At 44.7% G+C, this 24,797-nt stretch overlaps 1 protein-coding gene across 5 annotated transcripts in view; it reads left to right on the top strand.

Moving 5' to 3' along the window:
• The first annotated feature begins 680 nt into the window (after positions 1-680).
• Positions 681-24,797, top strand: part of arhgef37 (Rho guanine nucleotide exchange factor (GEF) 37) — a 42,063-nt gene continuing 17,946 nt past the window's right edge. For 3 of the 5 annotated variants that reach the window (XR_006022419.1, XR_006022420.1, XM_042062078.1), the window contains exons 1-13: positions 1,078-1,405; positions 5,351-5,485; positions 7,657-7,827; positions 8,191-8,320; positions 12,277-12,424; positions 14,390-14,589; positions 16,053-16,183; positions 16,860-16,964; positions 17,642-17,755; positions 19,876-20,193; positions 20,830-20,958; positions 22,574-22,769; positions 24,300-24,487. Coding sequence is in view for 3 of the 5 variants with exons in the window: in XM_042062078.1 (XP_041918012.1) it covers positions 5,396-5,485; positions 7,657-7,827; positions 8,191-8,320; positions 12,277-12,424; positions 14,390-14,589; positions 16,053-16,183; positions 16,860-16,964; positions 17,642-17,755; positions 19,876-20,193; positions 20,830-20,958; positions 22,574-22,769; positions 24,300-24,487 (1,920 nt within the window). In the remaining 2 variants the exon portion in view is untranslated. Of the gene's footprint in view, positions 769-1,077; positions 1,406-3,894; positions 4,049-5,350; positions 5,486-7,656; positions 7,828-8,190; positions 8,321-12,276; positions 12,425-14,389; positions 14,590-16,052; positions 16,184-16,859; positions 16,965-17,641; positions 17,756-19,875; positions 20,194-20,829; positions 20,959-22,573; positions 22,770-24,299; positions 24,488-24,797 lie in introns of those variants that run through there. The other 2 variants (XM_042062080.1, XM_042062079.1) reach the window with 2 other exon arrangements.

Here is a 24,797-nt window from a genome sequence, read left to right on the forward strand (position 1 = left end):
TATTCCCAGTCATTATCATGGAAAATATAATGTTCAGATATGCGACACATTATTATAATGGCATTGTATAACAACCCTAATAGTAAGAAGTATATTTTAAAATTTTCAAATGTATTTATTTGTTGCTTTTATTTTTCCTTCCAACTTGCTGAGGCCCCCCTGGCACCCCCTCGCGGCCCCCACTTTGAAAACCACTGGCCTAGGCTACAACTGTAATATAATGAGGTTTTAAATAATAAGCTATGCAAAATGCCACAGTGACTAGATCTTAAAGCAGTGCCAACTCTAATCTAGCCTACTGAGATTACACACAGATAAAGTGATCTAATAGTAATGGAAGGATTTATGTTCAAATGTGATTGCTGTTAGCTAGTCTTGTTAGGACTAGGCCTACAGTGGGGGTATGGGAGCGAGTCAGTCCTGATTGGTCTCAGATTATCATATGGCAGTTCTGCTTCTGCTGGTGGAGCTGTTAAAACGAAACGAACGTGTTAAAACGAATACCTTAAAAAATAGCAGACAAAATATTTCTTCTTTGTGTAGGCCTACTTGGAATTGAGAGTAGCCTAGGCAGGCTAATTGGAGCGAGAATCTATCTCCTCTGGAGATTTAAACTACTGGCCACTAGATGTCTCTGTTTATCTTTACTCTGAGACCATCTGACTAACACAAGCAATGGGAGGATTTTCCCACCTGCACCACCTCAAGTGATGTAATGGTCGGTCAGTGAGTAGTACAGTCTGAAGAGAAGACGGCAATGATGCAATCGTGAGTTTGCCAGTTGCTATTACCAATGACACACAAGCTTTTCTATTCCTATTACTATGTATTAATCACAACGATGACTAAATACTATTTATAGCCATTAATGGGTCGCATTCCATTCTGTAAGCTGAGCATTGTTGGAACGCATTATTAATATAGTTTGCTTGGCTGGCCTACTGATTGCGGTTGCATAACGTTAAGCTGCAAGGTGTGCCATTCCTTTAGCAATGTGTGGAATGCATAATGTAAGTGCCATAACGTCAGATCAGCTGATACAACCGGTTCTACGGGACAGGACAGCGTGTGTCAGGTGCTGGAGTTTACAAAACGTATGCTCCCGCTGTCATCACAGCAACCAACGCGTCTTATTTGCTGTGCGCCGTACACCCTAAGCTACACCGCGGTCTAGATGCACAGTGACTGCTGACCGACTAGCCTACTGATACTGACAAGCTTGTGTAGACTTACGGTGTTGGTTTGCTATAGATAGGTAGTTAGCAAAGGATGATAATAAAACAATGTTTCCACCTCATCAAGACGTGAAGATTGAGGAGGAGGAGATGTCCGTGTGAGACCACCGTTGTGTTTACAGGAGCAACAGTTGTCTGGACGCAGTGTCCACGATTGAAGCAGTGTCCACGTGAGTTAGCCAGGCTCAGCTAACATGCAGTGTGTAAAAAATGGCTCGCGTCGTTTTGCTCTCTGTAATCTACCGTTTTTATAATGTCACTTAGATCTTAGTTATAAACATAGTGAAATGCAATTAAATTAATGGGTCAGTGGCGGCGGCCACCACCACCTGCCGCCTCTAATGTTATTACAAGCGTAGCTAGCACTAGCCTTAATATGTCCACAGTGGATAACGTTACAGAAACAGTATTTAGGCTAGTCTAACTTAGGCTATGACTATAATTAGCCAATAACATCACCGTTATAGCTGTCTGGCTGTGAAAATGACTCAAACGCTAAAATATATTTATTACTCACTTTCAGCTGATGTTGATAACATGCTCTGGGCAACTTATTGTAACGTAGATGCACGTCAGTCCTCTCAGAATCTCAGTAGGGCCTATATTTCCCCCCGTTATTGTTTAAAACCAGTTAATAGACGTTGTTAATAGTTGTTGGGTTAGTTAGGCTGAGCATGGATGGTTCTGTTTTATTGTTATCTTTGGCTGTGAAAATGACTCAAACGCTAACATATATTTATTACTCACTTTCAGCTGATGTTGATAACATGTTCTGGGCAACTTATTGTAACGTAGATGCATAGGTCAGCATGTCCTCTTGTCATGGTAAATCTGAGATTTTCAGTAGGGCCTAGCCTATTATCCACCCCCACCCCCCAGTTAATAGACGTTGTTAATAGTTGTTGGGTTAGATATGCTGAGCAAGGATGGTTCTGATTTTTTCGGGAAATATTGCAATTTATTGTTATCTTTTGACGTAGCTGGAGGTAACCATAGAACCTCAAACTGAAGTTATTAATTTGTTTTTGGCTTGATCGTGACATATGTCAGCGTGACTTTAATTTACTTTCGCTTTCCTTATTTCCTTGCATTATTTTTGATTATCAAAAGTAGCCTAACTCTGCTTTCCTCTTCCTTTGTTCCATAAGTTACACAACATTCTCTCCAGTCGTGACTGTCACGCTTCCTTGGTCTTTGGTGATGTTGATTGCTCGGGTCAGGACCTCAGAGCCCTCAGACCTTTTGTTTCGGGCCCACGCACTGACACAACTGCCCTACAGCAGGACACCTCTCACTCACTGCTGCTCACAGTGAGGGGTAATGGAACACATCTGGCACTGACTGACACAGATATGGCCAGGATCTGGAGTGGATCTGTCAGGTCAGAAGCATATGTCTCAGTCAGAATCAGTGTCTGCTGTTATGTGGCCATCGCCTGCAGAGAAAGTAGGCTGCATTCACTCCGTGTTCTTCTCAGATGTTATCTCTAGTCTTACACAGAGTGACAACAGTTAGGCGAGTGGGGTCCAAACAGGCTTGTGTGTGTCTGGATCTAGCACCAAATGCCATCATCCTCACTGTGCTTGTCTGTCATTCAGTCAGCTGATGGGTCTGATTAGATTGACTATTCACTCAGTATACGCTTATTTAATTTAAGGTGTGTTGATTTCTCAGAAGCACATTGTTCACATATCTCTGGCCTGTAAGGAGGAGGCAGGGCAGCTGCAGGGTGGAAGGCAGCACATTGCTGCAGATTTGCTCTCAGCAGCAGGCAATATGTTCTCACTGCTCAGCCTTTGTCTGTTTCCGTTTACTGGGTCAATAACCCTCAATGCTTCTCAGGCTGAGGGTTTGTGGTTATAGGCCCTTGCACTCTCCATGTGAAGCTTCCTGACGCCAGCCTGTGTGTGTGTGTGTGTAGGTGTGGGTGTTAGAGAGCAAGTGTGTGTGAAAGTGTGTGTGCGGAAGCGACTGGTTGTTTTGGCTTTAGCACCCCAGTGGCCTTCAGATGAGCAATACACATTTAGGGGAGAGTTGGGACACAACTCCAGCTCTTTTGTTTTCCCTTCCTTCCTCCCTACACACACACACGCACACACACACGCACACACACACACAAACACACACACACACACACACACACACACACAAACACACACACACACACACACACACGTGTATCTCTCTTTCAGCCCAACTGTCTGTCGCAGATTCAGTCCCCACTTTTTTTCCTTACTCACTTCTATTCTCTTTCTCCCTTTACCCCATAGTCTCACTGTGTGTGTGTGTGTGTGTGTGTGTGTGTGTGTGTGTGTGTGTGTGTGTGTGTGTGACCCACCCTTCCATCGCCTGCTCCTGATCTGCCACCAGCCAATCATGTCGCTGCCCAGGGGGCGTTACTTCCCCCCCCTGCCTGCTGCAGTCAATCAGCCTATTCAGAGAAGAGGGCTTATCCCCTCCCCCCTGCTCCCACCCACCACACACACAGACACACACAAACACACACACACTCCTCTTCACACAAACACACTCGCACACTCACACACCCATGCCACATGAGGCGGTGCTACTCGCATCTAAAGTTGGCAAGACTGACTGTGTGTGTGTGTGTGTGTGTTTGTTTATGTGTGTGTCTGGTGTTTCGGCTCTGTCCGCGGCTGCATTCTTGGCCTCTCCATAAACACATGCAGTGCAGCACGGGACGACCCAGCAGGCATCTCTCTCTCTATCTCTCTCTCTCCCTCCCCCTGTCTCTCTCTCTCTGTCTTCCCGAGTCTCTCTCACGGAATTCATCTCAAACAGAGCATCCAAAGGTAACAGTGTGTTTAAACTGGGCTTTTCTGCTGTTGCTTTATGACGTTAAGGCATGCCAAGAGAGGCTTGGTTATGCTGTACTGCAGCAGCTGTGTGTGTGTGTGTGTGTGTGTGTGTGTGTGTTTGAAACCTGCTGATGTAGAGATTTTAAGTTTGTAAGCTGTTTATCTGACAGACAACAGAGAGACCAAAGGAAAAATAACCTGTGTTATTAGCTGCGTTGTTATCCTCAGGCCTAATTACTTCCAATCATTCCTAATTACTAAGTAAGTGATGTCTTTTCTCTCTGTGCGACAATCCTACGGTGGCACCTCCTCGTCACTGCAGACACACCTAGCCCTGACTAAGAATAGTTCCTCTGTGATGAATGCATGTGATGATGAGCCATGCTCTCCAAGGATGACCTCTTGCCTAATGACTACTCTTATCGCATTCGCTGACTCACACTCACCACTTGTTTGTGTTCTTGTTTTTTTGTTTTTGTTTATGTGTCAGTCATGTGAGGTTTCACTGGCGTCTGCTGGATCAGCAGCTTGTTGGGCGCAGGAGGGTCTAAGCTCATGGGGTTGTTTGTATGGGGAAGCTCAGTGCTCAGTGCCCAGTGCCCAGTGGCAGGCCTGTGCTGAGTCTAGGGCTCTCTTCTCTCGGCCTGTGCTGAGTCTAGGGCTCTCTTCTCTTGGCTTCCCTGTCTTCTTTTCATTTCTCTTCTCTTTGCTTCATGTCTTTTCTCTTCTCCTCTCTTCTTCACAACCATCACACCATCTTCTCTTCTCTTTTCTTCTCTTTGCTTCATGTCTCGTCTCTTCTCCTCTCATCTTTACAACCATCACACCCTCTTTTCTTCTCTTTGCTTCATGTCTCGTCTCTTCTCCTCTCATCTTTACAACCATCACACCATCTTCTCTTCTTTTCTCTTCTCTTCTCTTCTCTTCTCTTTTCTTCTCTTTGCTTTGTTTCTCTTCTCTTGTCATCTCACCCATCACACCCATCATCACACCATCTCCTCTCCTCTTCTCTTCTCTCCTCTCCTCTCCTCTCCTCTCCTCTCCTCGCCTCTGGGATTATCTCCTTTCACCATCGAGACCATCAACCATCACAATTTATTTGAGGAAGTTATATCAAGTGGTTGCCAACACAACCATTTTGTTACCATTAAAGTCTACATAATTTGGTTTTAAATACTAGTCTGTTAGATTTAAGCTATTCACTTCATCATGACTGCATGCCCTCTCTTCTCCTCTCCTCTCCTCTTTACACCAATCAACCTACCTCTCTTTTCTCCTGTATCTCCCTGTATGTAGGCACCTCCCTGTTTAAGGAGTTGAAGCAGAGAAGAGGAGGAGAAGATGAGGGGGGCGGGAGGAGCAGAGGAGAGTCCTCCTTCTGAGGAGGCGACAGGTGAAGAAGAGGAACCCACCAAAGAGGAGGAGAAGGAGGTATCTTAATTTCTCCGTACATTTACAGTTACTGATTTAGCAGACACTTTTATCCAGAGCAACTTACATATGTCAGTTATATTACAAGGGACGCTGTCCCTAGAGCAACTCGGGGTTAAAGGAGAATTCCGGTGTGATATTGACCTAAAGTGTATCGAAACATGATACCGAGTGTGAACGTATGTCTCATAGCTCATCTCGGCTTGTCCCCTGCACTCCAAAATCTGGCGCTAGTTAGCCGATGCTACCAACATCTTTTTCAATAGTGGTGCATCGGCATCGGGCTAGCCATGCAAATAAATCACTGTTTTACACCCATTTACGAGGCTCAATGTATCTCCACACTTCATTGGTAGACTTCCGAGGGCCCTGACATTTAAAACGAGACATTGAGAACTTTGAAAAAGCACTGGTAGTTTACTTACAAGACGATTTATACAGACAGTATCTTCACGAAGTTTAGCGTTTGCAGCCATCTTGAATTTAGTCACGATAAGTCGAGCAAAGAGTAAGAATGAACAGCTATGATAAGGGATCAGATTCCAAAAATAATTCAGTGGAAATGCATGGATTCCAGTTGCTGCTACTGGAAGAAACTGGAATCCATGCATTTCCACTGAATTATTTTTGGAATCTGATCCCTTATCATACCTGTTCATTCTTACTCGTTGCTCGACTTATCGTGACTAAATTCAAGATGGCTGCAAACGTTAAACTTCGTGAAGATACTGTCTGTATAAATCGTCTTGTAAGTAAACTACCAGTGCTTTTTCAAAGTTCTCAATGTCTCGTTTTAAATGTCAGGGCCCTAGGAAGTCTACCAATGAAGTGTGGAGATACATTGAGCCTCATAAATGGGTGTAAAACAGTGATTTATTTGCATGGCTAGCCCGATGCCGAAGCACCACTACTGAAAAAGTTGTTGGTAGCATCGGCTAACTAGCGCCAGATTTTGGAGTGCAGGGGACAAGTCGAGATGGGCTATGAGACATACGTTCACACTCGGTATCATGTTTCAATACACTTTAGGTCAATATCACACCGGAATTCTCCTTTAAGTACCTTGCTCAAGGGCACAACGGTGTAGTGCAGGAATTGAACCCACAGCTTTTCAGGCTACTGCATGCTAGCCCAGCTCCTTAATCACTACACTACCACAGCCCCTAGTGGAACTCTCTCTCCCAGCATCTCCCATACGGCTTATCGCATCTGACCCATCTCTCATATCCAAATACAGTGCAGGAAGGAGGGAAGGAAGTGACATGGGCACTTCCATTTATCAGGAATAGGAGTGAATAGAGGAGACGAGAACTTACTGAATGCTTTCTAGGTGCACAAAAGAAGGGATGTTTTGATTATTTATTATTTTATGTTGTTTATTTTATTGTTTTTAAATGATTTTCAGGGTGAAATAGGCTTAAAGGAGATCATATCTGAAACTAGTGAGGGAGCAGGCTAACAACCAGTACATCTCCCTTGCAAAACTACTAGCTACATTATATTCCTATAGTGAATAGGCTGGACAGCTAGTGGGAACAATGGGTTTATCTCTTTTGACCATCAAGACCCTCAACCATCACAATTGATTTGAGGAAGTTATTTAAAGTGGTTGCCAAACCACGTAAAAGCAACAAAAGCCTGGATAATGTGGTTTTAAAGAAGCCCTATGCAGGTCTGGTTATTCCTTCGCTGTTTCTGGGTTTTCGCCTGATTTGGGCTCACATTTTTCATGACATAGCAGAATGCCCTGCAGCTTCGGTAGCAAGTGGCTGCTACGCTAAACTCCCACTAGCTAGCGACCTAGCCATCAAGAAACCAAGCTAAACACAAACAGGGCTCACAATAAAACGGTCGAGCAAACACATTGTTCAAAAGACTATTAAACCACATTACAAAAACGAAGTACAATAGAAGAACATAATTAAGGTCATTTTTGCTACAATTGTTGCATAGGGCTTCTTTAAATATTAGTCCACCAATTTATTCCTTTTATCCTCTTGATTGCATGTTTTCAGTTGAGACAGAACAGCCGTTGACATGAGTGTGTGTGCATGTGTATGTGTGTGCGTGTGTGTGTGTGCGTGTGTGTGTGTGTGTGTGTATGTGTGTGCGTGCATGGTTGTGTGTGTGTGTGCATGTGTTTTGTAAAACGTGTGTGTGTGTGCACATAGATGTCTGCGGAGGAAAAGGAGCGGTTAGCGTCGGAGCAGGCGGCGGCGCGGGAGCGGGCAGCCCAGAGGCAGGTCATGGCCATGGAGGAACTCATCCACACAGAGAGAACCTACCTGAAGCACCTGCAGCTCTGCACAGTCACCATCAGGGACAACCTGCAGAAAATACAGGTTCATTCTCTCTCTCTCTCTCTCTCTCTCTCTCTCTCTCTCTCTCTCTCTCTCTCTCTCTCTCTCTCTCTCTCTCTCTCTCTCTCTCTCTCTCTCTCTCTCTCTCTTTACACACTCAAACAGTATCAGGAAGGTCATGCCCTAGATAGGCTACACATGATACTAAATACACACACACACACACACACAGAGAAAAACACCTGTGCACTGTTACCATCATGTATAGCCAGCTAAAAAGTAACCAGAGATCTAAAAGTGCACACACACTTTTACACACCTCCAATGACTGTGTGTGATCCTTCACATCCGGTTTTTGAATGAGTCTTTTTTGTTTGTTGTTGTTTGTTTGTTCCCTGCCCACAGCCTCCGCTGCGCAACCTGGATGGAATGTTCCAGCACATAGATGAGGTGATGGACGTGTCCGCCCGTCTGCTCAGTCTGCTGGACCAGACGCAGATGCAGCCCAGTGACGCAGGCTTCCTCCAATTCCTCTGTGAGTGACCTCACACAGACCACAACACACCACACCATACTATAACAAATCAACCCTTATTTTCCATAAAATAAAAGCTGAGCTATACTCAAAAAGGGTTCTTTTCAATAGAATAATGTCTTTACTTTTTAAGTTCAACAGAATAATGTCCTTGGAGGGACGTTGTCTATATAGATAGCTAATTATGGCACCCACGTTTCATGCACAATCAGATGAACACAGAAATAGCGGATTTACCACGTATTGTATTTCTTATATGAAACAATTGCACAACAAACATCACAACATTTTCACCCGTTCTCTCCTCTAAACCGTGTGGAAGTGTCCCCGTCTTGAATAGTTCACGTAATTGCTTTGTTTAGCAGTCTCGCCAAACAGTCCAAAACTCCGCTCAGCGCTCAACAAAAAAACAAAAACTCTGTACCGCAACAGGCCCGACTTGCGCTCCTCCAAGCAATAATAGATCCACCGTGCTTTCGCACAAACAAGTAAAGAGAAAGTCTTGCTCACCGATACCCGGGTTTACTCCTTTATGTGAAAGTAATCCCAAAAAAGGTTGCGAGTAACGCGATATTCTATAATATAATCCAACAAAAACAAACTTCCTGTAGCTTCTGTTAGACCCATTCTATAGTTTTCTCTAACAACTATTTTCTACGTGAAATTCAGAGGGGCCTGCAGGCCTGCGTTCACTCGTAAGGACTACAATAGTAGTCTCTCTCGACGCCTCCATCGTTCATTCATAAAAAGACGCTGTCATTTGCTCACGTGACAATTCACATTTTACAAACACGCACATTCGGCAGACCATTGACTAATGACGTAACAAACCATGCAAAAATAAAAGATAAGCTAATAAAATAAAAATATGTTTTTAACATTCAAATGACCCCAATCTACATTTAGTTAGAGGGAATCATTTCTCTTTTGCATTAATGTCACTCTTCACCATACATAGTAATGCAAACTGTACATTTTACAGAACAATCCCTTATTATTTACAGACACACATTTGTGTAACCAGTAGTGTAATGGGTAGGGTAATGCTTGGCTTGTCTTTGCCTAGCCACTCCCATTCTGTGTCTTAACTTCTTGGCTTAGTTGAGCTTGTCTCTAGTGTGCTCAAGAGGTGCCTTAAGGTTTCTTCCCGAGGCTAGTCCTACTGGTGTCCTTCCTGTTGACTCCTACTTGGCTGTGTTGATAGCATAACGGAATTCAGACAGCCATTTTTTTCCAGGTTTGTGGTGGTCAGCTACATAGCATGCGATCATTGTCTTCAAGACTCTGTTCACGCTTTCCGTCAAATTGGTCTGGGAATGGTAACTCGTGGTCAGTTACCTGAGTGACGCCCCAGGTCTTACAAAGACGTTGCAAGAGCTGACTTGTAAATTGGGGCCCACGATCAGACAACAAATATCTGGGAACACTCCATCTTGTGAAGATCTCATCTTTGAATATCTTGCAAAGCCTGGGAGTTCTGCTGTCCCGCAAGGGAAAAAGCTCCATCCATTTTGTGTAATAATCAACAACCACAAAGAGGAACAGATGACCAGCCTTACTGTGACGGAATGGGCCCATTAGATTTCCCCTGCGCTTTCTACCATAGTCTGCTGGATCAAACCAACAGGCTTTTTATTGTCTGGTTTATACTTCTGGCATATTGTACAGCACTTGACATATTGCCACACATCATGTTGGATAGTAGGCAAGGCAACCAGGCAACCTCAACAGTGTCTTCAGTCTACCCAAATGGGCCCCCAATGGATTATCATGGCTGTACTGAAAAAATGACACCACCAAACTCTTGGGCACCACCAGCTGGTATTTCATGCCATCATTTTTGGTTGGAACACGTCTGTAAAGGACATCTTGCAGCACTTCAAAGCCAATCCGGTCAGATCGGTCATCATGTGGATCCATCTCAGCCATCAACTTTTGGACTTCCTCATCACTCTTCTGGGCGCGCCCGATTTCTTCCAGAGATGATGGTAAAGCGGGATTAAAGCTGGTGTGGCATGCCAAAGCTAAGACAGCGGTTTCAGGTGTTACAGACGAGCAAAAAACGGGACAAAGCATCCGGGACACAGCTGACACAGCCTTTCCTATATTGAACTTTAAAAGTAAATTGCTGTAGACGTAAAGTCCACCGTGTCAGTCTGGAGGAAGTCTTCGGGCGGTTAAAAGTCCACATAAGAGCAACATGGTCAGTAAACAGATCAAACTGAACTTCCTCTAGGAAGTGCCGCCATTTTTCAACGGCCCAGACGACCGCCAGACACTCCTTCTCAGATACGGAGTAATTTAGCTCTGCACCTCTCAATGCTCTTGAAGCATATCCAATCACCTTTTCTCCTTTTTCAGTTTGCTGTATCAGGACAGCTCCCAACCCAACAGTTCTAGCATCAGTCTGGACCTGGAATGGCAACAACAGATCGGGCTGTTCAGTGTGTGCCATGCCAGTCATACAAAAGCTTGGTTTTTCCCAGCGCATTGTGGATCTTTCCATCAGCTAATATGAAATTCTGCTGGCTACAGGGCTGTAGGTTCTCGTTCTCTCTTGCCACTTCAGTCCATACAGCTACCAGCTGACTACCAGCAAGGGTCATGTTTCAGGAACTGGAACCTCAGGCTGAGTAATGTTAATATCAGCCAATGACTTTGGGGCTCGGCGATTAGATGAGGACTGTTGGGACGCTTGAGGCTGAGCATTCTCAGGTGCCTGCACTTTAGACCAGTCGTCCTTTTTTGAGCCCCAGTCGCGTTCCACCATGGAACCCACCTTTACTACCTGTTCCACTGAGTGTACTGATCCCCTCAGACTACAAGCTAATGAAGGATTGCAATTGTTAAGAATCCTCCGCACAAGTTCACTTTCAGGCATCTCGGGTTTCCACTGCCAGAAGCAGAACGCTAGTTACCAGGATTGTAGGCTATCCCCTTACGGTAATATCTTGTGATTTTACACTGTGCTTCTTAGCAACAATAGACATTAGACAATAAACAATAGGCAACAGCCATTTGGAATGTTTTTTTTCCGATGGCTCCATCCCCAATTCAACATGTTGAATCGTCCATGAACTAGTCAATGGGGGTCAGGCGGTGTTGGGCATACACTGCACCGGTGGGAGCTACAGATACTCATCGACTGGCCAGACGTTATCAGACATCCGACCGTTGGTTTGTTGTGCGGTGGCCTTTGACGAGATGATCAAAACCCTTCCAATGTGACTTCCAGCAGGGTGTGGCCTTTTCCTGTAGGAGGTCATTAGTCAGACACGTACAAACAAACCCAGTCCAGATCAGATAACTTAGACCCGTCTAATCCAAACCAGCCCTGGACTGTCCTGATGTGGGCCACTATTTAGGTTACATTGTATTTTTATTTTGGTGTGAACTGCAGGACAGGCTTATCTCCCCATATGCTCAATAGAGTGTGACGAATAGGAACATTTGGCACTGCGGACACTCCTAACATGTTTCAGTAAGCAATCAGTTTTTCACATACATTTTTTAAGATCACACTGGTTGAGTTGATAAAGATGCCACACTGTTCTCTACATAAACTGGTATAGTTGCATCGTCATGCCTGAAAACTGAGTTGCCCTTGGCGCACGAGACTCGTCATTTCTGGAATGCAAGTTTTTATTGTCATGTCAGCATGATGTGCGTGTGCGTGCACGTGTGTGTGTGTGTGTGTGTGTGTGTGTGTGTGTGTGTCCAGACAGTTTTTTTTTTTCAGTTCTTAAGCATTATTTGTAGGGAATGTTTATTTAAGTTTTCTAGGAAGTCTTCCAGCTGTGGTTTACCAACTCTGCTAATGAGTTTGGGTATTGTGACACCTCTGTTGAGTGAATCTGTCACCAATCATCGATTTACCTACTGTTCAGTGTTTGCTTTTGAATTTGAAAAGACTGCTCATTTATTTGCTCTGGTGTGTGTGTGTGTTTTTTTTTTAGGTGACTCTTTCCTGAGCCTGTCGCGGGATATCGAGATGGCGTATAAGGAGTACCTGGCCAACTACAACAACATCACAGCGCTGGAGAACAGCTACAAGCAGCAGGAGACTCAATGGGCAGAAATGGTCAACGTGGTCAAGACCTCGGCGTATGTCTCTGTCGGTCTGCTCTTTAGCACCGCCAAACAATACCTACTACTCTCCCTCTCTCCGCACACTCCGAACTCTCGCCCTTCTCCATCTCAGCAGTCAGAACTCTCTCTTGTAGAACACTGAGAACTGTCGCATTCTTAGTTAGAGAACACTCGAAAGTCCTTGCCCTTTAGTCGTAGAACACTCAGAAGTCTCTGGCTTTCAGTCGTAGAACACTCAAGTTTGTGCACTTCAGTCGTAGAACACTCTAAAGTCTCTGCACTTCAGTCGTAGAACACTCTAAAGTCTCTGCACTTCAGTCGTAGAACACTTTCTGTTCCTCAGATCAATGAAAACACCCCCCCTGTCAAAACAGTCAGAATTCTCTCCCTCTACACATTCTTAGAACACATTTCAACATATGCATCTATCTGTTTAAGGTCATGTTCTTAGGCATGTGTGTGTGTGTGTGTGTGTGTCTTCTCTAAGTTTGGCCAGCTGGAAGCAGACCAGCAGGATTCATTGGTCAGAGATCACTCATGACAACACACACACACAAATGTGCATGCACACAGTGTAATTAGAGGCACCCGCTTTCCTCAACATGAGAGGTGTGTGTGTACGCGCACGCGCATGCTTTAGAGGAGGCAGAGCAGCCTCGGGGGAACCTCCTCACTGGCCCAGTTTCACTCGTCTTTCATCACCTCTCTAGCCCCCTCTCCTCTAATCTCCCACACTTATCTGCTGCACAGCAGACTGTGGCTTACCAGCCTCGCCAAACACAACCAAGTCAAAATGTCACACGAAAGCTTTTCTCAGGGTGAAAAATGAAAGACTCAAATCATGCGCCAAGCAGCTGAGACAGCCAGCCAGGCCTGTGGCTCTCAGCATAGAGGGGGGGAGATCAGAGAGAGAGAGAGGGAGAGGATGGTGGTGTGACAGTACAGGGGGCTACAGAGGTGTCGCCCATAAGTATATGGTATATATACTCTTTTGATCCTGTGAGGGAAATTTATTTATCCCAATCTGTGAATTAGTGAAACACACTCAGCACACAGTGAACACAAAGTGAGATGAAGCATACACACACTAATCCCGTTGCAAGCTGCCTGCTACAACAGCGGCGCTCGGGGAACAGTGAGGGGTTAGGTGCCTTGCACAAGGGCACTTCAGCCGTTCCTACTGGTCGTGGTTTGAACCAGCAACCCTCTGGTTACAAGTCCGAATCGCTAACCAGTAGGCCACGGCTGCCCTCAAGTCAAGCAAGGACGTCGTAAGTCTTTGTGAATGTGTGTGTGTGTCTGTGTCAGTCTTGACTACAGCAACTGAGCTGTCTGTCTCAGTGCTAAAACTGACTTCAGGACAGACCTGTGTGTGTGTCTGTGTGGGAACTGACTTGGCTACAGACCTGTGTGCCACCTCATTTCTATGGTCCTCCATCCTCGCGCGGTGACGTTGTGTGAGTTCAGATAAAGGCCACCGTATCACACTGGGCAGTGGGCACTAGTGAGCTCCCGGCTCACCCCTCCTTTCCCCTGCCCTCTCGCCCTCCTCACAGTCAAGCATGGGTCACTTTATCAGCCTGCTCCAGGAGGGACACACACTGGAATGTGAGAGTAGCTTTCACTGCAGGAAAAGCTCAGAAAGCACCCCTGTCAAGAACATTGTGAAACGTCCTTTAAGATTCTATTCAGAAAGCTAAACATGTGTAGTAATTCATAATATTAATAATATTAATATTTTTTGAAAAATAGAGATACCCGCACACTGTTATATATGCTGCCAGAGTGGTAAATTAATAATAATAATAATAATTCATGTTTTAGCCATATGATATACTGCCATGTGTTTTTACATTGCGGTATTGAACAATATGTTATTTCCACATTTTCAGAATCTGTATCATAGCGATAGTTATGATATTTCAATTTTTTTGACCTTTGCCCTTTGTCACGCCTTACCTTACCCTCTCATCCCCTTAGGCCAGAGATCAACGCGTCCAACCTGACGTTCTTCCTGGTGATGCCAGTCCAGCGGATCGCCCGCTACCCGCTCCTACTGCAGACCATCCAGAAGCACACGGAGCCGACGCACCCGGCCTATGAGACGCTTACCCAGGCCGCGCACATCGCCGTGCAGCTCAACTGCCGCATCAACGAGTACAAGCGCTTCCGGGAAGTGGGTGAGTGGGGGGTTGAGGGGGCTGTCAAGTGGAAGAGTAATGGAGGGATGGCTACATTTACATATATTCATTTAGGAGAAAGTGCTAGAAGAATTAGAAGGAGGTGGTAGAGGAAGGAAATGGATGGAAGTGTATGTTAGGTGTCAGAAAACTCACCTCAGGTATAATTGAATTGAAGTGTTCATCGCGACATTGCTTTTTGATCCTTTGATGTCGGCTCTTCCTATCATTGTGAAGCAGAGTTGACCAAGCGTTGGATTTTTCACCCACTAATGGGGAACGTGAGCTGGGGTTAGACTGTCGTGGGACAGGTCAGTTTTACCCTACTGACAATTGGGTTGGGTTGTTAGAAACGTTACAAAAGTAGAATCAGAATCAGCTTCATTGGCCAGGTTTGTGTAAAAAAACAAGGAATTTGACTCCAGTTAATCTTTCCTCTCAAAGTACAACACTCACCTAACATACTGTATAAGAAAAAACACAAAAGAATACAAACAGAGTAAGAATAGAATGAAGAGCAGTAGAATATGGCTATGTATAACTATAAATACAGTATGTACATTTGCAAATAAATATAACACTATGAGTGGGATAGGTTAGTGCAATTCTCCGGGAGGGGCGGGGATACAATATACAATTAAAGACAGATTTGGGAGGAGCAGTTAGGAGGAGGATGTCTCTGCTATGGCCCCTTATGAGCAGACTGGTATGTGTGGAGGTCCTGTGTGGTCAGTAAGTTGTAATGGAGAGCTGTGACTGCTGTTGGGTGCTAATGAGGAGGTGCCACTGCAGACCTCTCTTCACACTGCACTAATTAAACCGTCTCACTAGGGAGGTTTGGACAGCGGGTCTCATTTTAAGTAGCTGCTAATTGCTTGTAGATTTCAGGATCTCTTTAACGGGATAGATAATTAAAGGGGGAATGTAACAGATTTGGATTGTAATGTGTTCGGTTTTACAATGTCAAATCATTTGACATTAACTTACTTCATGTACATACATTAGTGTGTGTGTGTGGGGGACTTTGCCTCTGGTGTGTGCCTGCCTGCCTGCCTGCCTGCCTGCCTGACTAGGTTTTACAATGTCAAATTACGGGGCAGCCGTGGCCCACTGGTTAGCACTCTGGACTTGTAACCGGAGGGTTGCCGGTTCGAGCCCTGACCAGTGGCCGCAGCTGAAGTGCCCTTGAGCAAGGCACCTAACCCCTCACTGCTCCCCGAGCGCCGCCGACGTAGCAGGCAGCTCACTGCGCCGGGATTAGTGTGTGCTTCACCTCACTGTGTGTTCACTGTGTGCTGTTTGTGTTTCACTAATTCACCGATTGGGTTAAATGCAGAGACCAAATTTCCCTCACGGGATCAAAAAAGTATATATCCTTATCCTTATTCTTATCCTTAAATCATCAACTTACCTGTGTTTGAGGATGACCTTGTCTGACTGTTCTGACTGGGGGCGTGTTTCAGCTGATAAGTACAAACGGACAGAGACCCTGACCATCCGGGACAAAATCAACCGTCTGAGTGGACACAGCATCGCCAAGAAGACAGCGCGCCTCAGCCAGTTCCTCAAGCACGAGACAGGCATGGTGCCACAGGTACTAACGGACGTCACGTGCCCACGACACCTTCCACCTGAGGCCTCTGTGCTGGCTCCACATAGGCCTCCATGCCATGTGTTAATGATTAAGCTCTAGAATGGTTACTGCGGGGATGGAGGACTCCTGCTTTGTTTATCAATCTAGGTCTCTCAGCCAGTCTGAGCTCACAAGTCACTCTTTGGTCTGGAGCAGCCCCATACCTTAGCAAGTTTTTTTGTCATAGACATACACACATATAAACACACACGTATATATAAACACACACACACACCACAAACACAGCCCATTTGTGTGCAGGGTTAAATAAAAGGGATTATTTTGGAAATGTATGGATAGATATAGATATGTTGTAACTCTCTAACTTTTGTTTAAAACCAAAACCTGACTATTCAAGAATTTGTGCAAATGAAACATTTAAGTGTGAAATTGCTGATGATCTATACTACCTATCCTGAGGAACGACTACTCAGACAGCAGCTAGTGTGAGTGCAGCCCGCTTTCATGATTTATTGACCTGGACTGCTGCCAGCTAGATTACAGTCTAAGGGCACCACAGGGAGGCATTGCCTGCACCACTTCATAATGATGCTGCCAGTCCTTAGCCATTTTAGTTTGCTTGATGAAATATACAGTCCCAGAGGTATTAGTAATGTTGTTGTTGTGTCTGTTTCAGGCCAAGGATGAGGAGTTTGACACATTAGTAGCTTATTTCTTTGTTATTGAGAAAGGCGTTTCCGAGCTGCATGAAAACCTGGAAACGTACCTGAGCCACCTACAGGTAAGATTGGGCCATTACACTTTATTTGTCTAAATGGGTGGGCAACCATCAGACCAACACTCAAAGTCCAGTATTACAGCTGTTCTTATCTCACTGTTCAAATGACTTCCTGGATTTTGAGTTAAAACATTGTCTGTGTGCTTTTTACAGCACAGCCATACAGTACATGCATTGAGATGCTACTTGCCATGTCATTTGTAACCTCATAGAATAGAGTAGAATAAAATAGAGTGGATTTTGGAATCAGGAAAATATGGCTGTTCTAGGCTTTAAGAGGATAGAGCTGACTTACTTGCTTAATCCTCTTTTTGCTTTTGAGTGTAAGAGGCAAAGTTTTAGCAGATCAACTTTACAATCCCCCCACACTCAGCAGGAGTTCTGGCTAGCCCTGGGCTTCCTATGCAAGACAGAAAAACAACTCCCATTCACCAGAGGAAGTTGGAAAATGTGCCATTGTACTTTATAGTAATTACATTGTTGAAGTCTCCAGGCTCATTTAAATCCTTTTTAGGGCAGTATTTCCTCAATGCAAAAATAAGGACCATTGTAGTCACAACTGTTTTCAGACAGCCAATGTCGAGTCCAGAGGGGAGTGTGGGAAAGAGATTGCAGACTGATACTTGCTGTCTTTTCTCCTGTGTGTGTGTGTGTGTGTGTGTGTGTGTGTGTGTGTCCAGAGGTTGCAGAGTTGTCGTGCTGAGGACCATGATCTGGACATGGAGGCGGACAAGGGAGCGCTGTTCTCACGTGAGATCGCCGTGGCGCTGCGCCAGTGGATCTACCCAGAGTTTGTGAGTCCACACGCTCACTGCTCAAACACACATCAGATCCAACAACACTGGACAGTGATGGCACAGACCGAAGCCATCTCATGTCTCTCTGTCATATGACTAACATATAACCATGTCATTAACGTTGTCATTGCTGATGTCTTATCCTGTGGTACCCTTTTATGATTTTGTTAGTTCCTGTTGTACAGCAGGGTCATGTCAACATTATCAGTTAGCATAATCTCTGTCACTGCTATATAGTGACAGAGATTATGAGCGGTTATGAGGGCCACTGGCCGCTACATGCTAGCTGTGTTCATATGTTGGTGAATCAGTCTCGTCATGGGCTTAAATACCTCCAATTCTACCAATCTCAGATTGAGAGTTCATTAGAGGTGCAGTCAGCGATCATACACAATTTCCAGCTTATAACATTTTTTGTCACATTCAGCAGTCATCTCCTCACGACTAGCTAGCTGCTAGTCGCTAGCTGCCCATTCCGTGATTACACTGTAAAAATACCTGGTCTCTGTAGGCAGCCCAGGCTCCAAATACTGAAAGCAAACAAAGTGGGGGCAGCCTGCCCCCCAAACAAACACGAGACCCTGTGTTGAGTTTCTCTGGCGAATACTGAAGGGAGGGGTGAGCTACCTCTCTGGTGTGTTTCGTTTGGTCCTTGGTTAAAATTAGGGCTGTCAAAATAACTGATTAATTTCGATTAATTAATTTGAGAAAAAAAAACTGATTAAAAAAATAACGCAGATTAATCGATTCTGTATGACCTTTGACCCCGAGCCGTTCTAGTTAATAACCATTACCAGAGCCCGTCTACGGAGAGCCTGGCCAGTCCGTATTAAGTCCCATTGTACCGAATTTTGGTTGCAGTTGCACCAGATTTCCACTGGGGGCGATCGCCATGAGTGCAGAATGAATGGGAGTCAATGGAGCTAGACGGCTAAATTTGTCTCTTTCACCTGATTGTCGTTGACAAATCTCAGATTTGATTGTAGTTTGTATAACTTCAACATGGGTTATAGGTCAAAAGTTGAATAAACGAGTACTTAGGTCCTTTTGTTTTCTTACAGGTTGGGTCGTTGTTGCCCATAACACGCTAGCATTGTGCTAATGAGTGACGTCATTGACACGTTTGAAAGGCTTTTTAGAACAATTAAGTGACTTTAAAAAATATAATACTCAACCAAGTGTATTTTCTTTGCCTCCCATTTCGAATACAATATTCAAATGACTTGAAAAAAAATTATATCCCGAGAAAAGTGGATTTTGAGGGGTACAGCTCCATAGACCTCCATGCATTCTGCACTCGTGGACGAGCGCCCTCATGTGGAACCACAGAAGGAACTGCAACCAGTTCAGAAACCGGAAGTTTTCCGAGAGTGGCAGTTCTCCCCTTATTAGACATTCTCTGCCATTACTGTAAAATGAAGGAGAGAGAAGAAAATGTACTGCCTAGATCATTGATTGGAACATTTACTTTTAAAAAACGGCCTGATTATGTTGACAAAAATAAAGCGTTGATTAAAATAAAGTCCTCTGCAATGTCTGCAGCAAGGAATTTGCATATCAGTTTGTCAACTCTAAAGTCGCACATCAATGGAAAGAAATAGTGTTGACATTAAGGGGAGTGTTCATTTATTTTCATTGTGTCCCCTAGGTTATATCTGTGGACTGAAATGCCTTGTATGTGAAAAAAAACTTCTTCCCGAAGCACCTTTGAATTTATTTCCTCAGCATATTAGGTCATATCATAGATTATTATGGCCATTATTTGAACAGTGAAAATAATAATAAAATAGTTTTTGAACTTTAATGTCACTAATGCTGATTATTCAATGATTCATTTGAATGTAAATATTTAAATTACTTTCTCAGCAAAAATTATATATGCGATTAATTGAGATTAATTAATCACAGAGTATGTAATTAATTAGATTAATTTTTTTAATCAATTGACAGCCCTAGTTAAAATATAATGTACGTTGTTTTGGACAGGAGAGTTTGCCAATAAATTTAAACGTAAACACAAACAAATGTGACTTCCTGCACAGTCGCTGACTGTACCTTTAACTTATTGAACTCTTTAAGGTCATTAACTCTAAGCTTGTGCTCACTGTGGTGTCCAGGAGCGGCGTCTGCAGTCTCTGGTCTTCAAGCCGCTGGGCTCGCTGCGTGAGCTGCTGGCCGGTCCTCGGAACCTGATCCGCAAACGTCGAGACAAGCTGCTGGACTACGAGGTCCTGGAGGAGAAGAGCGCGCTGAGCTACGAGGAGCAGGCGGTGGTCAACACCTACCGGACCATCCACGCGCTGCTCCTGAACGAGCTGCCCCAGTTCAACGGCCGCGCCATGCAGCTGCTACTGGCCACTCTGGGCAACCTGTCCTGCCTGCTGCGGGACCTGTCCACCGACATGGAGCAGCTCGCCAACAGCTTCACACAGCAGGTACACACACACACACACACACACACACACACACACACACACACACACACACACACACACACTTGCAGGTACAAAGGGCCAAGGGGTCAGAAACCAAGCAAGTACTGGAGAGCTACAGTGCCTTTTTAGAAATGGTCAATAAAATAGGCCCTGTGCTCAGTGGTGGAAACATGGTAAATAGGTTCAGGGTAAAATAGAGGACAACTCTAAGAATAACATTTTTCAGAAATGATTTGAAATGTGACAAATCTCCCACTGACTGGAAAGACACAGCAGTCTACTGGGAAGGTTGCTGACACTTGGCTTATCCTCTCTGACGGTGCTTTAAATATATATGGCAGAATAGCCATTATACCATTAACCATGAAGTCATGACATTTTGTGTAGCTTACTCAGATGATGTCTATCATGTCATTTAGTTGGACTGTTGGACTGGTGTTAAACTAACTCTCACTCTCTCCTTTTCTTTCTCTCTCTCTCTCTCTCTCTCTCTCTCTCTCTCTCTTTCTTTTTCTTTCTTTCTTTCTTTCTTTTTCTTTCTTTCTTTCTTTCTTTCTTTCTTTCTTTCTTTCTTTCTTTCTTTCTTTCTTTCTCTCTCTCACTTTCTCTCTCTCTCTCTCTCTCTCTGCCCTCTAGCTCCCTCACAGCTGGATGGATTCCAGAGAGTTCTGGAAGTGGGCTGAGAGCTCGGTTCTGGAGGCAGGGCGGAGTCTGGAGAGTCTGTGTCAGAGCGTCCAGGACGAGCTCAATGCTCCCATTGTGCAGGTCTGTCCACACACACACACACACACACACACACACACACACACAAACACACGCACACACACACTGATTCACAGTCATACGCACACACACACTTGTATACACCCATACATACACACATGCACACACATTCATTCACCCACCCACACGCACACATACACACACACACCACACACACATATAGCCACTTATACACAACGGACTATTATCTGCTGCTGGGTGGGGACTTGTTTGTTGCTAGGAATATTTCCACGGGCAAGGAAAATACACACACACACACACACACACACACACACACACACACACTCACAGACACACACTTGACACACATGTATGTATTCATGAGAGTTGGTGTGTTGTCTTTGCTCCAAGGATGTGGTGGTGGTGGTGAATATTATAGCTTTCTTAATACAGTCCTCCACCTCCAGTTATCTGTCCCTGCCGTCATGGGGTTTGGCCGTGGTCCCTCCTCCAGGCCAAACATACTATGACTGAGTACTGTTGGCGAAATTAGTTTTAAATTGCTGATGGATTGCCACACTGGCCTTCAGCAGTCATTTTTGAAAAGTGTGTGTGCGTGTGCGCATGTGTGCATGTGTGTTTGTGTGTGTTATGAGTGCACAACGACAGCACAGCCATACATAGCAACAAGAAGATGTGTGACCTGGCTCAAGAGTAGTCATTCATTTCCTAGCTCGTTGGTGAAGGGAATGGTTCATGGTCCACTGACTCTGGTTGCTTAAAACCTCTGCTCTGGCTAACATCTCATATGACTGTCCTCTTGCTTAAAATCACTTTTTACAGCAATGGACAGCTCTGAGTTCAGTAATTACACACAATTTTTGAGGTTGCTAATTTTGTTCTGTTTAGCAGACAAACAACTTGAATAGAAAATAAAAAATGTAGGGAGGAGATTTCAGACCACAGTAAACATGGAAATTATAGGCTGGCATTGGCCAGATAAACAGGTGTTTAGCAGTTTGATTTTATCAGTTTAACTGGTCATTTGAGTAGGCATATACATACAAACAGCAACTAGATAATAGGGCTAAATCCCAAACAAGTGACCAAGACTGGGCAGAACTCAGAGATGGAAACCAAAAAGAATTTGAAAGCAAAATATGATGATGAAATGTGACAAATCTCCCACTGACTGGAAAGACACAGCAGTCTACTGGGAAGGTTGCTGACCAAAACCAAAAAGAATTTGAAAGCAAAAAATGATTTGAAATGTGACAAATCTCCCACTGACCATTGAAAGCAAAATATGCCAACAAGAGAATGTCGTCATGGCGCGAGGCCATTGTTTCACATACGTTGTGAATATGCATATGAGTGTGAGTGTGACAACATTTCTTCTTTGAAGCCTTGGAGGACCTAACTGGAGGTTAGAGCAGTCATATATGAGACATCTGGCGCTGTGATCTCAGTCAGATGAAGTAGATATGATATGGAATTCTCTTACACTCTAATATGTAGTATGAGGGCAAATGGATGATGTCATCATAGAGTTCATACATGCAAAAATGTCTTACAGGTGTTGGTAATGATAATGTGATTTGCATATATTAAGTGTGTGTGTGTGGGTGTGGGTGTGTGTGTGTGTGTCCTCTCCCAGCCTCTCAGCAGTCCAGCTCAGAAGCGGCTAAAAGCGCTGTTGGTGCGCCACAGCCGGGATAAGATTTACCAGCTGACCGGTCCAGTGGTGGGCGCACGCGACCTTGACCTGACCCTCAGCAAGGGCGAGCTGGTTGCCGTGGTGAGCGAGATGGACACTCGTGGAGACCGCCGCCGCTGGCTAGTGGATGCTGGAGGTAAGACCGCTCTGAGGCCATCTCTCTCTTTCTCTCTCTTTCTCTCTTTTTCTCTCTTTCATTTCTCTCTTTCTGGCTCTCTTTATCTCTTTCTATCTTTCTCCCTTTCTCTCTCTATCTCTCTGTCTCTCTCTCTCTCTCTCTCTCAGTATGACTCTCACCCCTCTTTGTTTCAGTTTCTCTCTCTATCCCCCATCTCTCTTCTGTCTGTTGTTTCTCTTCTATCTTTTATCTTTCTCTCCTCTTATTGTTTGTCTCTCATGTATCTATATATGGACCCTTTCAAGAGAGTTCCATTATCAGCATCATAGTTGGCCCCACAAGACTTCCTTTTTAACATTCCATATGTTATCTTAATGCAGAGGAAGTAGATTGGGGCCCAAATAGAACGTTCAAGCATTGTTTTTGTTTACCTTGTTGAAAGGGTACATAGTATATTTCTCTGTGTCTGTCTTTTTTATCTATCTCTCCTCTGTCTGTCTTATTGTTCACTCCTCATCCTCTTTCTATAGTATATCTGTCTGTATCTGTGTATGTCCCCCGCCCTGACTAAGAATGTGTAGAGACGCCCAGACTGTGACCTGATATCAGACAGAATAGTCCGAGACCGGAGACTCCACAAGGAAAGAGGAAGTTTGATTCCCGACCGTCAGCTTTAAGGAGAGAACAGGGTTCAAAGTCGGGGAAAAGGGGGAGAACAACCTTTAGTAACTTTTCACACATTCTTATTTTATTCCTGATATGATCCATGACTATTACAGCAGATATACCAACGCAACCCCAAAGAAACGGAAGTTGGTAATGTACTGATTATTGGCTGAGTATTCTGGTGCTACATTTCCAGACTGTCAATTTACATCAAAGATAAAGGACGAGTTGAAGTGTTCTTTAAAAGAGCACTGTTGAGTGTGTTTGTGAAAATGTGGCCGGAAGTGAGACACGTTGGACACCATTTTTTAAAGATGATGGTGGCCAACCATAATGCTAAATGGCTGAAGCCAACTCCCCAAATCCTGACCCCCTGGTAAAGATGCATGACTGCAAGAGCCCAGAGCCGTATATATACTCTCTGCAAGAGCCATGTCAGGGGGGACACCTAGTGGTGACTGTTGGTACTGTTCTTTTCATGTTTCCCTGTTTTGCATTTAGTTCTTGGTTCACTTCAAGAACTAGAGGAGCATCCTGCCCCAGCGGGTTTGTGCCATCATAATGTCCTCTCACTCTTTGACCAAACACATGTGGCCAACTGCTTTCACAGATATGGCTGCCATCTACAGAGACAATGCAGTGTGTAATGGGGCATCGAGTAAGCGGTTTTGCACTGAAAATAATAAGAAGCTTGTTTTTTGTCCATCCACAAGAGCCTTCAGTAATTGAAAAGACTGACTGACTTTGGACATGTGAAACCTGAGCATCTATTAAACTCCAGCAAACGCAGACTGAAGGCACACACTGACCCAAGTGTTGGTGTTTGTTGGCATTTGTTGGGGCAGTGTACCTTAATCCTCCTCTCCCAATCCTTGTGTTCAGGTCCGCGGGGGTATGTTCCCGCCTCTAAGCTGGCGCGCTACCACCTCGGTGCCCAGGAGCCCCCTCCTCCATCGCCGTCGCCGTCACCCTACCTGTCAGTCACCCTACCTGCCCCGGGCACCCGTCGACACTCCTACACCGCCACCCCGCCCTCCCCAGGCTTCTCCATAGCAATGCCCAGCTATCAGGTGAGACAACAGGAAACACACACAAGCACAAATACATAGGCAATACATAGGCAGACAGACATGTGTGTGTTTGTGTATGTGTGTGTTCATGGGTATGGTGTGTGTTCATGGGTATGGTGTGTGTTTGTGTGTGTGCGTTTGCGTGTGTATGTGTGTGTGTTTGTGTGTGTGCGCGTGGGCGTGCTTTGGGGCAGGAGGAGAGACAGAGTGTTTTAATCCTCTCTGATTAATCTGTCAGAGGAGCTGTACTCTCGGAGGATTGATGCCCTGGCATCAGCTATGAGCACCTCAGCATGAATTTGTGTGTGTG

The sequence above is a fragment of the Alosa sapidissima genome, chromosome 14 (assembly GCF_018492685.1).
Source record: "Alosa sapidissima isolate fAloSap1 chromosome 14, fAloSap1.pri, whole genome shotgun sequence".
NCBI classification, from domain to species: domain Eukaryota; kingdom Metazoa; phylum Chordata; class Actinopteri; order Clupeiformes; family Clupeidae; genus Alosa; species Alosa sapidissima.